Consider the following 16,781-nt stretch of genomic DNA (forward strand, 5'->3'; position numbering starts at 1 on the left):
GTACTGAGGTTTAATAGGGAAGACTCTTGCTGCAGCTACTAACTGGTCTACTGGAGGGGTGCTTTCTTGTGGAGCGAGAGATTGTACTGTCTGCATCACTACCATTTGTCTCACTAGTCAGGTCAACTCATCAAACCTATCTTTTATTCTCTGATTGTCTGTGATTGATGCTACTAGTGGTGTTGAATTTGGGACTGAGGGTGTCTGAACTTGGAACACAACACAACTGTTTGTTCTGGTGCCAAACTATTGAGCATTGGTTGTCATGTTTTCTATCAATTCATTGGCTGCAGTAGGTGTCTTGTTGACTAGAACTCCACCACTAGCCGCATCTATTATATTCATGTCCATGGGTAGGAGGCCTTCATAGAAATACACAATCAGCGGTTGATCTGGGATCTGATGGTGTGGACAGCTTGCGCATAGCCTCTTGAGTCTCTCCCAGTATTCGTGCAGGTTCTCCCCCTTCACTTGTCTTATGCCACTTATTTCCTTTCTGATTGCAGTGGCTCTTGAGGCAGGGAAGAACTTCTCCAGAAATAGTCTGGTCATGTCATTCCAACTCGCAATAAAAGATGGTTGAAGGTAGTAAAACCAATCCTTAGCTCCACCATCTAGAGAAAATAGGAACGCTCTAAATTTGACATGTTCCTCATCAACTCCTTCCGATTTCATTATGCTGCAGACTACATGGAACTCCTTTAAGTACTTATGTGGATCCTCATGTGATAGACCATGAAACTTGGAAAGCAAATGGATTAGACCAGACTTAAGCTCAAAAGCAATATCAAGTTTAGGATAATGAATGCACAAAAGTTAATAATCAGGCTCAGGTGCAGCTAACTGCTTTAAGCTTCTATTATCCATTTTTTTGTTTTTTGAATTAATGATACTATTATTAGGAAAAATAAAATCTACTTCACTAGAAGAACAAGGAAAATCAGAGGAAGAAAGAGAATCAGAATATTCAGTATGCTCAGAAACAAAATCAAGTTCAATAATGCTACTATAACTCAATCTACGAGCTCTCCTAGCAGCATGCAATTGTCTCTCTATCTCAAGATAAAGTTCAAACAGAGGACTACTACTACTCCTAGTCATGCATCATAAGGTGCTACAAGAGATAAAAGAAAATATAAGTATACAAAACATATGGAATATGCTAGAAACACTAAAAATTAAATGCAAAAACACTATCAAATGATTTTTGAAAAATATGGGACAACCACACACAAAGTTGTACCCTATCTAGGAACCCAAAAATCAAATAAACATTTTTAAAAATTTAAAAAGGTAGTCTAAACGGTGGAATTTGGTCAAAACAGGGCGTACCTATGCTGTGGCAACTTTTGATCAGGAGGTCGGTCGCCTTCGGCACAATAAGTTTCAGCTCAGTCGAAGCAAGTCCGACAAGTGCAAAAATACCTGATAAGTCCTGAAATGACCTAAAAATAGTTAGTAAATGATTGAATTTAGCAAAAATAGGGATGAGCTTACTCCCTTTTGGGGAGTGAATTTTACACAGAAGGTCGAATTCCTTTAGGAATAGAACTCCTGAAGATGAACTAGATAAGATAGTTGTCTTCCCAATCACAAAAATTGCCTAAATCATAAAGAAACAAATAAGAAAATGAAGATGAAAGAAGATCAAAGGTTAGGAACGATTAGGAAACAAAATAAATCTACTCTACCTATTGTCAGTATAAAAGAAAAATAAAAAGAATGAAGAAGAAAGATTAAAGAATGATGCAAGATTCCTCGGAATGGCGCCAAATTTGACTTGAGCAGTCAAACCCACAAAAATTACCAGGTTATAAGGATTTGTAGTAGAAGGCACAACCTGAATCGTCTCTCTTAAAGAATCTACAAGGAACTTAATCAGTCAATTAAAAACAAGAAGTAGAAAGGGGGTTGTGCGATTAAAAATAGAAAGTAAAAACAAGGATTTAAAAACAGAAATTATCAATTAAAAGCAATCAACCCAAGAATTAGGATTCCAATAACATCCATAATTCGACAATTAATTATCCAAAATCATGCATGATCCTAAACAGATCGGAATCCCTGCATTCGTTTAGGAACCCCTCTCTAAACAATCGCCTAGCGTTTAGTCAGATTTGGCTAGTCTACTCGCGCAATCGCGGAGTGTGAACTCGATCGACTTAAGATTATTGGGTTAATGAACCTAAACGTTAAATCTAATGTTTAATCCCTTCCATAGAGTGCAATATCACAACTCAGATTCAACACCCACAATCGCGCAATATTCAATCTGAGTTAAGGGAAAAATGATTTGTATGCAAAAGAGGCATAGTTCCTCCGGATTCAACCATGGAATCTGTAATTCTTGGATTGATTAAGTAATGCTTAGCCTTGCATAGCTAAGTCAAAAAAGAAAATTAAAGAGAAGAAAATGAAAATTGTCTTGAATTCTAAAACAGTAAATGTGAGACAATTTAACAAAAACTATAAGCTGACTCACAAGGTTTCCTACTCATGACTTTATATAGACTCCACAATTCTGACCAAAACTAAAAGGAAACATAACATAAATAATGGATTTGGGCCTCATAGACATTGGGTTGTCAATTACAAACTTAAGCTCAATTAATTAACTAAAATTCCTACAAATCACTTTTGACTTCGGCCCAAACTTCGACATCCTTTTGTCCGAATTGGACGTTTATGTCTTCATAACATTTATAGTCCTCTGAATTAGCTGCAAAACGCAATAAGAATGGTTTCAATCGGACATTTACGGAATTAGTTATGGTCAAAATACTACAGTAACATAAAGCTAGAAATTAACAACGAAAATAAATTAAAGAGTAAAGCCCCTTTTGGATCCCTAACAAAAAATACGATCCCTATTTTAGTCCCTTACAAAAAAAATTAGTCTCGGGGTCCTTAAGAAATTCAAAGTGAACCCATTTATTTGAAATCATGATCTCTTACAAATTCAAAATAGACCCATATTAGTCCCTCAAAATGACTAAAATGGGTCCACTTTGAATTTCATAGGGACCGGGCGACTATTTTTTTTTGTAAGGAACTAAAGTGAGAATCGTATTTTTTGTTAGGGACCCAAAAAGGACTTTACTCTAAATTAAACTCAATGAAGAGCAAAAATTCCAATTTATCCCTAAAATCCATTATTTATATCCAATTAATCCTAAAAATACTAATCAAAAGTAACAAACAAGTGCAATAAAATATCAATTATCAGTTCTCCTCTATTAGAGCTTGGAGCTCAACTTTCCTTGGTGCCTAGAAGGTTAGAGCTAAGAAATCATGGCCTCTTTTGGTTCATCTTGAAAGTTCTAAATTTAGGGTTTGTTAAGTTTTGGGGGCTTAAATTGGAAGTGTAATATGTTGAAATTGATGTTAGATATGTGTATATTTTGGTGTAGAAGTGTTGATTGTGGTAGAAATTTAGTGGAAACCCCGCACTTGGACCCACTGTTGTGTTAAGGCTCGTTCTTGAAGTTGAAGGATTTGGGTAAGCTTCTCTATCCCTTGTTCATAGAAGTGAAATGGTATAAATTAATTGTGATGTATATATTACAAGTAGTCTTGATTGGGTTCATGCCATGAAATAGGTTATTGAAGTATTTTGAGCTTGTTGGCCCAAAAACTTAAGGCTTGGGAAGAAATTGTCAAATGTAAACTTTTGTTCCTTGGAACTAATCCCACTTATGGTTCCTCCATACCCTTTTTGGGGTAATGGTTATTGTTTGAATGATTGAGTGGTTTGTTAAAGTATGGTGCAATGTGCATTCACATAGAGTCGTTGTTTGTTGTTGTATGATCTAATAGACAAGCACTAAAAGTTGGATTGCATAGTTAATATGTAGACTAATGTGCAATTAGATGTGTGATATAATGTGCTTACGCGTATAGCCATGAAAACATGAGTTGATTGATTGTGGTTCATTGCCCAAAAGAATATAGTATGGATGTAAGAACCTGCACCGTTAAATTAGGAATTTAAATAATTAATTATGAATTTAAGAGATAAATTCCATATTTGACCTTGAATAATTAATATAAGGGCTTAATAACGTTGAAAGTCGCTTTTCTGACGAAAAGTGCAGATACCGGTTCTGCTTCTCGGTATAATTGCGTACCGGTGAAGTATCCCAAAAAAATTATAATGTGTATGAATATTCCTAGAATAATATTTAGGACTGGTATGTCAAGTTTGGAGTCATAATAATGAGAACTGACGTCAGGATTGATACCGACTACGTAAAAACACGTACCGACAAAGTGCTGCAAAAATTATAATAAAAATATGAAAAATCCTAGAAAATGGCTAGGTTCAAAATATGAAGTTTGAGATTGAAATGATTAGTGGAGCTATTAGTGCCAACACAGTGAGATTAAACTTAATGCAAGATAAATAGTCTTGGCACAAGTCTCTAGGTCAGAATTTCTTATTCCTACTTGCCTTCTCTTGCTGATATGCTTCAGCCATTTTCCTCTCTTCTTGGACTTGAGTTCCATGCACCAAAATGAGCCAAGAACTCACCTTTCCCATTGATTTCTTCACATTAAACCTTATAAACACTTAGTAGAGTGCATTGGGAAGGTGAAAGGCAACTCTTTTCTGAGGGGTGGTTGCTGTTGCGGGGGCTTGGGACTGTCATCCTTGTTGGGAGAGTGTAGGAGCCATTTCCTTAATGGTTGATGCTTCAAGAAGTCATTGTTAAGTGTAAAAGACCAAGCTTGTAGTGTATTTTCGTGGCCTTGCAAAGTCGGAATCTTTGAGCTGTGTTGGAAGCTCTAAGTCAGTCCCTTTTTTTGAGTTTTTAAGCCTTGAGGTAAACCATGATCACCTACTTTGAATATTCATGATTTTAGCTTGATTAAGCCACTAAAAGAGGAAACTTTGATTATATGAGTTAAAGGTTGAGGAATTATGTTTAAAATACATTAATGGACTTCTATTTGGGGAGTTATTGGACTCCAAATCGTGAGAGAACCTTTAAAATAGGAATTTTGCAGAAACTGCATGAGTCTTTGCATTCTGTCTGATAAGTATTCAAATACTTTTCGTGGAGTATTCGAATACTAATCAGCAGGTAGTTGAATACTCATGAAGGAGTCTGGAAATACTTTCCTGGGAAGAAAAGTATTCGGATACCGTAGAAAATGTATTCAGATACTATGTAGTATTCGGATACCGTGGGAAACGTATTCGGATACTGTGTGGTATTCAAATACTTTAGTGAAAGTATTCAGATACTTTCTGGAGACATGGAGTATTTGAATACTAATCGAGGAGTATTCGAATACCTCCTGCAGAATAAGCCTAAAATCACTTAAAACAAGTTGGAAAGTCTTAAACACTTAGTGAAACCTTGGGATATGAATATTAATGATTATTTATGATATAAACAGACTGTGATTATGTTGTTTGGTGATCTTGGGCTAGTGTAGACTCTTGATTGGACTGTTAGCTTGAGAGGTAAGCTTTTGTGTCCTTGATTTTGCCCATTATTGATTCCACCATACCTCATGGAGGGGTGGTTTATATGCATGATGTGTTTTTATAAAATGCTATTAAGCTGTTTTAATTGAGTGCAAGTGTCTTATGATATGTATGTGGTGTACCACCTAGATGGTAAGCCTGAGTATGTGGAGACATACAAGATGGTGAATCTGTGGATGAGGTACAAGCGGTGTTCCTTGTACTATAGGTTGTAGACGTATGTAATCCCTACATGTTATTTCCCTGGCCAGTAGGATTATTACACACATGACATGGATATATGTTGTATTGCACATACTTTTGGAAATGATATTATTATACTATTTTTTGAACTTATATTGCACATGTAAGTGAGCTTGGGGTTGGGAGATCCTTGAGGACCCCTTGTCTTATTGATATTTCTTTTTAGAGATCTCACCCCGTGTTGGGGCACATTTTCAGGTACAGGTACCTCGGGCGTTGATACCTCTAGCGGTAGGAGGCCAGAGCTGAGTTGATATATGCATGTCTTCCTGTTATCGCTTTTGGATTTATACCTACCTTGTTATTTATGATATGGCTATTTGACTTGAGACATTGCTAGCTTTGTTGTCTTATTTGGTGAGCATGGAGGTTGTCCATGCCACATTGTTGTTGTTTATGCTTTTAGTCTTAGTTGTATAATGTATCAGGATATTGCCTGGTATACGTGTTGTAGTTCCATGACTAGTTACACATTTATACCATGACTAGTTACATTTATTCAGTTAGTTCTTTATTGCAATTTACATACGAGCGATATTTTGAAAAAAGAAAACGTAATCAACTCGGTTAATAATGGTGATGTCATAATTGAAAAGAAAAAGTTAGTTTTCGCATTTAATTGAGCTGCGCTTAATACCATAATATGATAACAATCCGGGTATACACGAGGTGTTACAGACTTTCCCTTAGAGGGATTCATCTGAATAAGTTTCATTCTTATGAGTTCCATACGAACACTCATTTGATGTATGATTCATTTGAGTGGTTCTAGTGTACTGGGTACATAGAGGGCATTCATGTCTGGTAGGTTCATTGGTTAAGAGAATATGGCATGGGCTTCCCTTGGAAAAATATCCTAAGAGTCCAAAACTCTTGGAAGTCTCATGTGGACACTTATTTGAGTGACGACTCATTAAGTTGTCCTAGTACACTGGGTGTGCAATTTGATCAACTCTAGGATTGCCTCATTGATTATATGATGCTATATTATACAATGTTGTTCTAACCTTTCATGCAGGAAAGTGAACTTAAGGGTGAAGTGATCATCCAAGGACCCTTAGTTTACTGAGATTCATTTCTCACTCTTTTGGGACATATTTTAGGTTCTCATGGAGGAGGGTTGGCCCATCTCGAGGGAAGGAGCATGCTTATCCCTAACGCTAATTATATAGTTCTATTTTGATATGTTATTTTGGGGTTCTCACATGTAAATCCTTTGGGGGTTTAGTTATTGTAAAACCATTCTTTTGGGGGGAAGGCTTGTAGATGTTTTGATGACTTGTAATACAAGCTAGTATTGATGAATGTAATGAATGGAATGCATGAATGATATAGTTTGAGATGTAATGTACTTAAAATCAAGGATATGTGTTTTGTATATGTAAGAATGCTGCATATATTGAAATACAAGTATGGAAAGGTATTTGATGTATATGAGATGTCTTGAAGCCATATTAATGAATCCATTGGTGAATCCTTTAGAATGTAAAGAGATGTATTGTATTTAGTTGTATATGGTGGTATGAAAAATTAGGTTGTAAGTGTAGTGAAAATACTCCAAATTAGGGGCTAAGGTACCAAGAAGGAACCTTAAATTTCTATCTTAGCGTGCTAAAGCGTGCTATATAGGCATTTTAACGCACTAGGGTTGAAGGAACCCTTGATGGTTCAGTTTCATTGCGTTTTAAGCACTGGAAGTGCGCTTTGATACACTGGCTTTCTGGTTAAGCGTGTATTAACATGCTCAGAGTGCTCCTTGATGCATTAGTGCGCTTTGACGCATTATACCTGGGAAGATTGCACATGTTCTATGCGTTAAAGAGCACTTTAGGGCACTTTAACGAGCTGAACCAATTGTTATTTTCTATCTTTTACCCCTCAAGGCTCGTGTGAGCCACTTGTCATGGGGTTGTAAGCTTGTGTGGGACTGTCCTACCCAATTTAACCATTATAGCCAATGATTTAGGCACAATGAATGTGAAATGAACTTATTTATTTAAAAAGAAAAAGTTTATTCACATTTTCACAATATCTACCTTTTATTTCTCAATCTCATATACAAAGAGGTTATCTTAGCTCTAATTAAGTGTTTAAGGAATGAATTTAGCTGCACTTAATACCATAATTGATTTAATACACCGGGTGCACACGATGCGTTACAACAATGTTCAGAAATTGTAAAAATAGAGAAAAACCCTTTATTATGTTGACTTCTTTTCCTTTTAAACCTTTTTGGGTGCTTCTTTATCTGATTGCATCCTAACCTTCCATTTTTCCCAATCTAACAATCAATAAGGTCTTGGACATCAACTTGCTTAGGCAGTTGAGAAGATATACTATGGAGGTTATTTTCTTGATACGATAATTGACGGAAATATATTGAGAAAAGAATAAAGGCTTAATATGGTGTTTATAGATCTTGAGAAGAAAAAAGTACCAACAAAGTATGTATAGTCAATCAAGGATATGTATGATGGTGCTACTACACGTGTGAAGACTTGTAATGGAACATCAAATTATTTTCCTATCATGGTAGGTGTACACCAAGGCTCTTCTTTAAGTCATTCTCTTTTTGTTGTCATTATGGATGAACTAACAAACAATATCTAAGATAAAGTGCCATGGTGTATGCTATTTGCAAATGATATTATGATTATTAATGAGACTAAGGCTGGTGTTAATAGAAAACTAGAATGGTTTATAAGCATGTTAGTGTCTAAAGGATTCACGCTAAGTTGGAGTAAGACTAAATATATGAAGTGAAAATTTACTTCGGCAAAAGATGGAGATCAAGATTTTGTGCATTTGCTTTGACAATAGACACTCAAGAAAGATGTTTTTATATATTTGGGATGTATTTTGCAAAAAAGTGAAGAGATTAATGAGCATGTAAAGCATAGAATCAGAGCAATAATGGATAATTTAAGAAATGAAAATATTGGACAAAATCTAAGAGCAATATTGGTGGTTGAAAAGATGAAAGACTATAGGTTAAGGTGGTTTGGGCATATAATGTGAAAAATCCTAGATGCTCCCGAAGAATAAAAGTTTGTTATCAAGAGCTTGATTAAAAAAGAGAAAGATGTCGGCCAAAACTTAGGTGAAAGTAGGTAAAACAAGATTATAAGGAGTGAGACATAAATTAATGGATTGTCTTATGACAAATTGGAGGAAAACTATCAGCATTGTAAATAGTTAAACCCATTTTTTTTCTTCATATGGTCCATTTTTAGTCATTTTCTTCTATATCTCCCTTTATTTAATTTAAATTTTTGAAATAAACTAAAATTTTCAACATATTTTTATAATTCATTACCATCGTATGCTCATTGATTATTGATCTATTCATGGCTAAACAATTATAGCATTTTACTAACCAAAAAATTGTTGTCACTTCTTCCAATCATGCAAAAATAATTATCATTCACAAGACATATATATTTACTACTGAAAAGCATGTAACTTTAGAGAAAAAAATGATATGAATCATACAATCATATTTCAATTCTTATCAAAATGTTTACAAATGTTATTCGGAGAGATTCAAAAATTTTGAAGTCATAATTCATATTAAACAAGAAATTTGTTTAGAATTTATTTTGTATTTTTTAACCTTAATTTCAATTATCTTTGTAGTATAATCATCCTATTTTTATACCTTCCTATTTTTTTTTATAAATATGTTCATAACATTTTCTTAAAATACTAAGAAATTCGTTATGAAATTCATGTGAAAGCTTATCTTAATACATTTTACGTTTAGGATCTAGTTTTATTTTACTTTTTTTTCTAAAATTTAGTTCGGTGTAATAGTTTTTGTAACAGCCCGTTGTACACCGATATTGTTAACATTAATTATGATATTAAGTGTAGTTACAATCACAACAGTTCATTTATAAAAATGCGAGTAAACTTTTTTTGTTTATTACGCGAACGTTTAATTCAATAAAAAGCGTAATAAATAAAAGTTGTGGCCGTAACTATAAATTCTTTGCAGAATAATTATTTAAACTACTTTTATAACTTATTTTACATCTCTCAAGTCACTAAGGGGTTCCCATAAACTCACTTAACCAAAATCTCACTTTTACGTTTTCTACCTATCCGAACATGGTCCGCTCTTTAATTTTTTGCGGACAAATCGCATATAAAAAGTCTCTCATATTTTAGTATGTTATACTAGACTCAATTACCTTTCTATGAAGCTATCACACAAGTCATAAAGTTCTCGTTTGCTCCAGATATCGCCATTTGAAGTTGGACAAGCAAATCTGCCAGCCAACCCCAAAACAGCTCCAAACATCCTTCACTAAAACAATTACTGCAGAAATTCAACTCAACCAATTGCTCTCAAATTTTTATAAAACAAACTAGACACCATCAGATTCAATTTGATATATCATACACCTAATTTTATCAATAAAAGTAGCGGGAATAAATTTCCCAATTTCGGTCCAGAACTGCCCAATGTGCAGTAGCCCACTGTACAGTCCGATCTCTCTGCCTCTTACAGGCCTACTCCAAACCTATAATTTTTTCAAATTTTAGAACAAGATAGAAGACATCTCAAGCTTCAAAACAGCAGATGGCACGTCCCAATCGGACCTTTATGGAGGGAGATATGTTCTTTCAAAGTTTGCCTAAATTCTGCCAATTTCTAGAAAATTTGCTAGAGTTTCCTTTGTTTTTCCAACAATCGCCAAGTTTGTAAAAGTGTTCTATGACCTCAAAATGTACCTAATAATCATTGGGTGGCACACACAAGGACCAGCAATGCCTTTGGGCTCTTACAACCCATCACAGCTTATAGCAAAGTACTCAATTCATATCATATTGCTTACTTTATTAACAATTAACATATTTCAATCACCAATATCCATTTGCATGCATCTTCTAAACATACACATAATTATAATCCTAAAATAGGCCCATAGCCCTTTCATCATATTACATATGCTTCATGGTTACATCAACTCATGTACAAATTACAAGTTCCAAATGACATATTACACTTTACAAACCATAATCCTTAAATACAACATAATGAATAAACCTCAAAATCACATATGTAACTAGACTTAGGCAAAAATGACATGAACAAATATGACAATAAATCTCCTCCTACATCCATATGCAATGTTCATGCCCTAAGTCTAGTCTAGGCCCAATGGCCACCAAAATGCAAAATAACTGATCATATGTCTCAGTCATTACATGGGCTTCTTGCCACCGCTCCTGCACCACTGCTACCTCCTGAAATAAAGTCCCCAAAGTGGGGTGAGATATACGAATATATCTCAGTAACCCAGAGGTTCTAGAGAATACTCCGCCCAATGGCTCACTTCGATGCATATAAATAACATAACATAACATCTTTAAAACGGGATAAAGCAAGGGATTTAGAGAAATAGGGGAGCATAGGGAAACAAAATATGATGAAGCTGGAATGGTCGATGCCAAAACCACTCAACGTCCAGCCTATTGGCCTCGACATATAAGCCTACGGGTCTCAACCAAGGCGTGTTCTAAGAACATCAAACCAAGGCACCCTCCATCCAATTCCACCCGAGACATCCTAGTGTGCTCCTATCCGGATCACACACCACGACCCCAGGTCAACTGGAACTCCCTCTCAGAGACCTATCCAGTGGAAGTTCGTAACGCCCGAAGGCAACACGTCTACTGGCCAGAGACACGGTACATCCTATGTACCAACACACATACTATATGCATGAAAATGTTATCTTACATTCCTTACATACACTTCCTACCATCACCCTCAACGGGCATGGTGGAACACACAAGGGGATCAAGCCCCAGTACCAAGAGGTTACCTGTATAATCCTCTCAACGTAGCTCCACTGCAATATATTTTCCGAGCTCGTTACACAACAGAAATGACTAGACAGAGGACATTCCCAATTAATCATCATTCATACAAACACATGCAATTTATTAACTCTACAAGCATGGTTCCATAATACTCACCACAATCCCACTTGGTCCGCGACCAAGGGAAAGCCATCGAGCTCACGGTTCGGGGTTCAATCCACGTACGGAAACCTACACGACCATATATGGATCGTCAGAATACGGCAAACCATCAAATTCACAAAACAACAATTTTCCTTCCCCCCACATAGTGAGGTTTAGCCATATTAGTGTATTTTTACAAATTATTTTTCTAAATTTTCTTTTCATTTTTCTTAGGCCTCCCAAGGTTACCAAAATGCCATATTAGGTGCCACTTTTCATTTTATACCATCCTAGCATCATTTTGCCCAATTATTTCCTTCGAGGGACAACACACCATTCAATACACTCCATTATTTTTCTATTGCTTTTCAAAGCTTCCAACCATCACACAACCCATCTAATTACCATTTAGCACTGATGGGACGTAAATTCGTTCCCATCTAAGCCCATTTTGATGGCAAAATACCATACGTTCCCTCATCTGATGAGCAACTTCAGCATGAAAATCACTTGTTTTACACATTTGTGACAAAAACACAGTGGGGGAACGGATGGTAACGTATTCCTTTAAAATATATTAAAAGGGGAACGGACTGAGACGCATTTAATGCACCTGCTCCATTCATTTAATGCTTCTGTACACTTTGCAGGTAACGTAGAGTTAAAGACTTCTAAAAAGCAAGGCGGTGCACCAACTGAGCAGCTGGAAACATGAAGAGCAGAGAATAAAGAGTTCTCATTGGCTGAAAACAAAAGCAAAGCATGGGAAGGTCTGCAAACAACAGCTAATCATCACCAAATCCTGTTCCATCCAGCAATTCACGCAAGCTTCACACTCTGCTGCCACAGTCCCGTCCCCTCATTCAAGCAACTAGCTCCAAAGGAATTACAGTCTTGCCACTCCTCTTCCAGCTATAAATAGGACCACCCTCACACAAAAACATCATCGAATCCTGGAGGGTTTGCAGTCCGAAAGGAAGAGATCACTTAGTAGTAGTTAGTAACTTAGTTTAATTTTAAGTTGTAACTGTAGTTAAGTGACAACCCCTCTTCTCTTCTCTGTAAACAACCATCAAGACTCCTCACGAGCAAATACCCATCTTTCTCCATTTTCTGTTTCTTTTTGTAAACTGTCTTTTAAATTAATATAAGTGTTTTTCTCTTCGTTCCAATCGTTATCTCTTGACTGAATCTCGGGTCTATGTGATCTCAGTTGAGAATAATTATGTTTAAACTATCAGCCATGAGCTGAACTATCTGTGGAACGGGTAAACTGTGAAACTCTTAAAGAACTGTTTTCAAAACTCTTGACTGAAGCTTTTTGTATTTTTTGGCTAAGTAAGCTATATTCATTGTGCGCCAATAGAAATTGGGTACATACTGAGAAAGGAACTTCCATAAGGAAGGGATTTCAGACAGCTTAGCCATTGGGGGAAGGTAGATGTCATGGCAAAAACGCTACTGGCCACCTTAGGAATAAGGGGCTAACTCGTCCATTTTAAGGTTCTAAACTAAGTACCTGTTGGAGTTAAGGGAGCCATAGGAATATGGAATTTTGTGAGCCATCTAGACCATGAGCTGAGGAATCAGAGTTGGCAGGCAAAGAAACTGGGACAAAGCCAAAAGGTGCTAAGTCTTGAGCAGAGAAAACAGCCCCTTTAAGAGTGAAGCAGTGAATCCGTTCCTTCTGTTAAACTGTTTTAACCACCACCCTGTTGTCTCTTGATTATAGTTATTCTATTTTAGTAGTTTTTATTTTATTTTATTTAGTACTTATAAAAACTCCAATGATTATTATATCACCTTCTTCTAAACAGGAAGGATCACATACATAACGCAGCAAGCAATTGTTTGCCATCAGGTTGAACCTACTGTTCCTGAGGAACGTTGTCAAGATAGTAGGGAACGTTTGACCAGACAATTTATTTACTAACTTTTCTTCTCACTTTCATTCTTTATAAACAGTGATAAAAGATAATTAGCACTCTATCCTTGTGGGAACGATAATCTGGGCATTAATACTCCCTTTATTACGTGATGCGTGCACTTGCGCACTTGGGTTGGAACTAAGGGACGAATTTGTGTTCTGCAAGAACAGAGGAACGTCCCCTATCAGAACTTATATTTTTCCACCATCAGCAAACCACCCAACAAGTTTTTGGCGCCGTTGCCGAGGATAGAAACACTAATTGTTGTTGTTATCAATGTTTTCTAACACATATACTGTATATCTGACTTTACTTTTATATTTTTTCTCTTTATCACTGAATCTACTGTGCATATATATACCCTATGCTATTGGTTTATGAGTGAAGAGTTTGAAACAGACTCTGACCACTCTATTGAAGTACCTGAGTTTCTCTTTGATCCTGAGCCAGAACGTACACTCCATAGGAGAAGAAGGAACCTCTGGGTGAATTTCCTGAAAAACATGGCTGATCACAATAATAACAACGAAGAGGTTCCCCCTGAACAGAACTTCAGAACTTTGGCTGCTCCTTTCAGGAACAGACCAGATAGGGGAGTAATCCTTCCCCCTGTAGCACCAAATTTTGAACTAAAACCTATCATGTTCCACATGATTAGGGAAGCAGGGGTCTTCAATGGACTCCCTGCAGAAGATCCTTACACAGACCTCACAACATTCCAAAATATTTGTGATAATCTTAAAGCTGAGGGTGTAACAGAGGAGAGCATGAGAATGAGGTTGTTCCCTCACTCCTTGGGCTTAAAAGCTAAAACATGGATGAAAACTCTCACCCCTGGATCAATCCACACATGGGAAGAACTCTCTAACAAGTTCATAGAGAGGTTTCTCCCAATGTCTCGACAAGCTGATGTTATAGCTGAAATCTATAACTTCAGAATGTTTTATGGAGAAAATCTCTATGAAGCATGGGAGAGATACAAGGACATCATAAGAAAATGTCCAAACCATGGGGTAGAGAGTTGGGGAGTGTTACAATCTTTCTATAAGGGACTTGACCATACTTCTCAATCTCACTTAGATTTTGCTGCAGGAGGATATTTCTTTACAGGAACACTTGAATCAAGGTACGAAATCATAGAAGAAACTGCTGAAAGATGTCTCCAATGGCCAATAGAAAGAGTGAGCCCAGTGAGGAAGCCAGGCATGCTAGAACTGGATAAACAAAAAGCCATGGAAGCCCAGCTGGCATCACTCATGAATGAAGTGAAGAACCTGAGAGCTGACCAAGCAGCACCAAGGATGGAAGTCTTACAACTCACAACAACTGAAACAGAACCATTCTTAGCCCGTGGTGACCTTCATGACTCAACAGACTGCCCATCCACTGCATTGGTGTGTTATGCAGAAAATTTTGGCAATAGGAATTTCACCAGAGACAATCAACAAGCAGGACGAAATACACATTCAAGCCCTGGAGGAACTATCTTTAAGGATCAGAACCACAACACCCAATGGAGGCCACCCATTAACCAGAGACCATTCAACAACAATCAGCAGCAGTATCAGCAAGGTAGCAGCAGTGGAACATTTGAACAAAGAAGAAACATCTACGTTTTGTTCCACAGAGATGACCAACGCATCAACACCCTAGAAAATTATGTCAAGGAATATGTCACCAGGAATGATGCAGTGGTCAGGAACATTGAGTCCCATCTAGGGCAGATTGCTGCCAACTTTCAAACTAGAACACAAGGATCACTGGCAGGGAATACTGACGTTCTTTCAACAACCTCACCAAAAGTAGCACCTATCTCCCCTTCAGAGCAAATCAAAGTTGTCACCTTAAGAAGTGTGAAAGCCACAGCACAGCCCACAGTTCAACCAAAGGAAAAGGAACAGACTGAAGCATCTAAAGCAGCCCCAAAAGCACAACAACATTCACCAGTCACAGATGAACAGAACCCAGAACCTGAAAAGGAAGCCAACAGCCAACCAATCAGTTCAACTCAAAGCAGGCAAATATCAACAAAAATTATGTTCCCTCAAAGAACAAAAAGCAACAAGAGGATAAGCACTTTAGAAAGTTCCTGGACATTTTAAAACAACTTCACATCAACATTCCTCTAGTGGACGCACTTGAACAGATGCCCAGGTACGTAAAATTCATGAAAGATGTCCTCTCAAAAAAAAAAGGAATAACGGAACATGAGACTGTAAAAATGACACAAGAGAGTTGCCAGTACTTAGGCAGACTCCCACCTAAGCTTCAAGACCCAGGAAGCTTCACCATTCCTTGCATTATAGGAGACGCGTACCAAGGGAAAGCCTTGTGCGATTTAGGGGCCAGCATCAATCTTATGCCCCTATCTGTCTTCAAACAATTATCCACTGGACCAGCTAAACCCACCACGGTGACTTTGCAAATGGCAGACAGATCCATTGTCAAGCCAGAAGGGAAGATTGAAGATCTGCTAGTCAAAGTAGACAAATTTATCTTACCCGCTGACTTCATCATTCTGGATTATGAAGCTAACGTTGACGTTCCCATCATTCTGGGTAGACCGTTCCTAGCAACTAGAGGAGAAATTATCAATGTACAAAAAGGGGAACTAACCATGAGAGTTCATAACGATGAGATCAAGTTCAATATTGTAAAAGCAATAAAGTTCCAGGATGAAGGAGAAAACTTGGAAGAATGTTCTGCTCTCACTTTGTTAGACAATCAGCCTAGCAAAAAAACAGAGGAAGAAGAAGAAGATCCAAATAGGAAGAGCAGAGCTGCTATCAGCAAGAAAGAAGGCTTGAACCTTTGATAAGAACTGAAAAGGAGAAGCAACTCAAAAGACCTTCTTCAGAAAAACCTCCTGATTTAGAACTAAAACCCCTTCCCAAACATTTGAAGTATGCATATCTGGGGAACAACAACACCCTTCCTGTGATCATTTCTTCATTTCTTACCAAGGAACAAGAAGAACTGTTGCTTGACAAGCTCAAAAAGTATCAAGGAGCCATCGGTTGGACCATAGCTGATCTCAAAGGTATCAGTCCCTCATTCTGTATGCATAAAATATTATTGACTGATCCTAACAGTTTTTCAGTGGAACACCAAAGAAGATTGAACCCTATAATGAAAGAAGT

The 16,781-nt window shown here is 37.0% G+C and overlaps 1 protein-coding gene and 1 non-coding gene across 2 annotated transcripts; one reads left to right on the forward strand and one right to left on the reverse strand.

Annotated features, from left to right (window-relative positions):
* Positions 1-14,549: 14,549 nt before the first annotated feature.
* LOC133295232 (small nucleolar RNA R71) lies at positions 14,550-14,656 on the reverse strand. Its single transcript, XR_009749307.1, has one exon. It is a non-coding gene; the product is annotated as a small nucleolar RNA R71 (small nucleolar RNA).
* Positions 14,657-15,862: 1,206 nt separating this feature from the next.
* On the forward strand, positions 15,863-16,456 carry LOC133295228 (uncharacterized). Its single transcript, XM_061494032.1, has one exon. It carries the CDS (start codon positions 15,863-15,865, stop codon positions 16,454-16,456), a length of 594 nt encoding a protein of 197 aa, XP_061350016.1.
* The last annotated feature ends 325 nt before the right edge of the window (positions 16,457-16,781 follow it).

Source organism: Gastrolobium bilobum, unplaced genomic scaffold (genome assembly GCF_033153095.1).
Source record: "Gastrolobium bilobum isolate Gb01-03AN ecotype WA unplaced genomic scaffold, APGP_CSIRO_Gbil_v1 utg38482, whole genome shotgun sequence".
NCBI classification, from domain to species: domain Eukaryota; kingdom Viridiplantae; phylum Streptophyta; class Magnoliopsida; order Fabales; family Fabaceae; genus Gastrolobium; species Gastrolobium bilobum.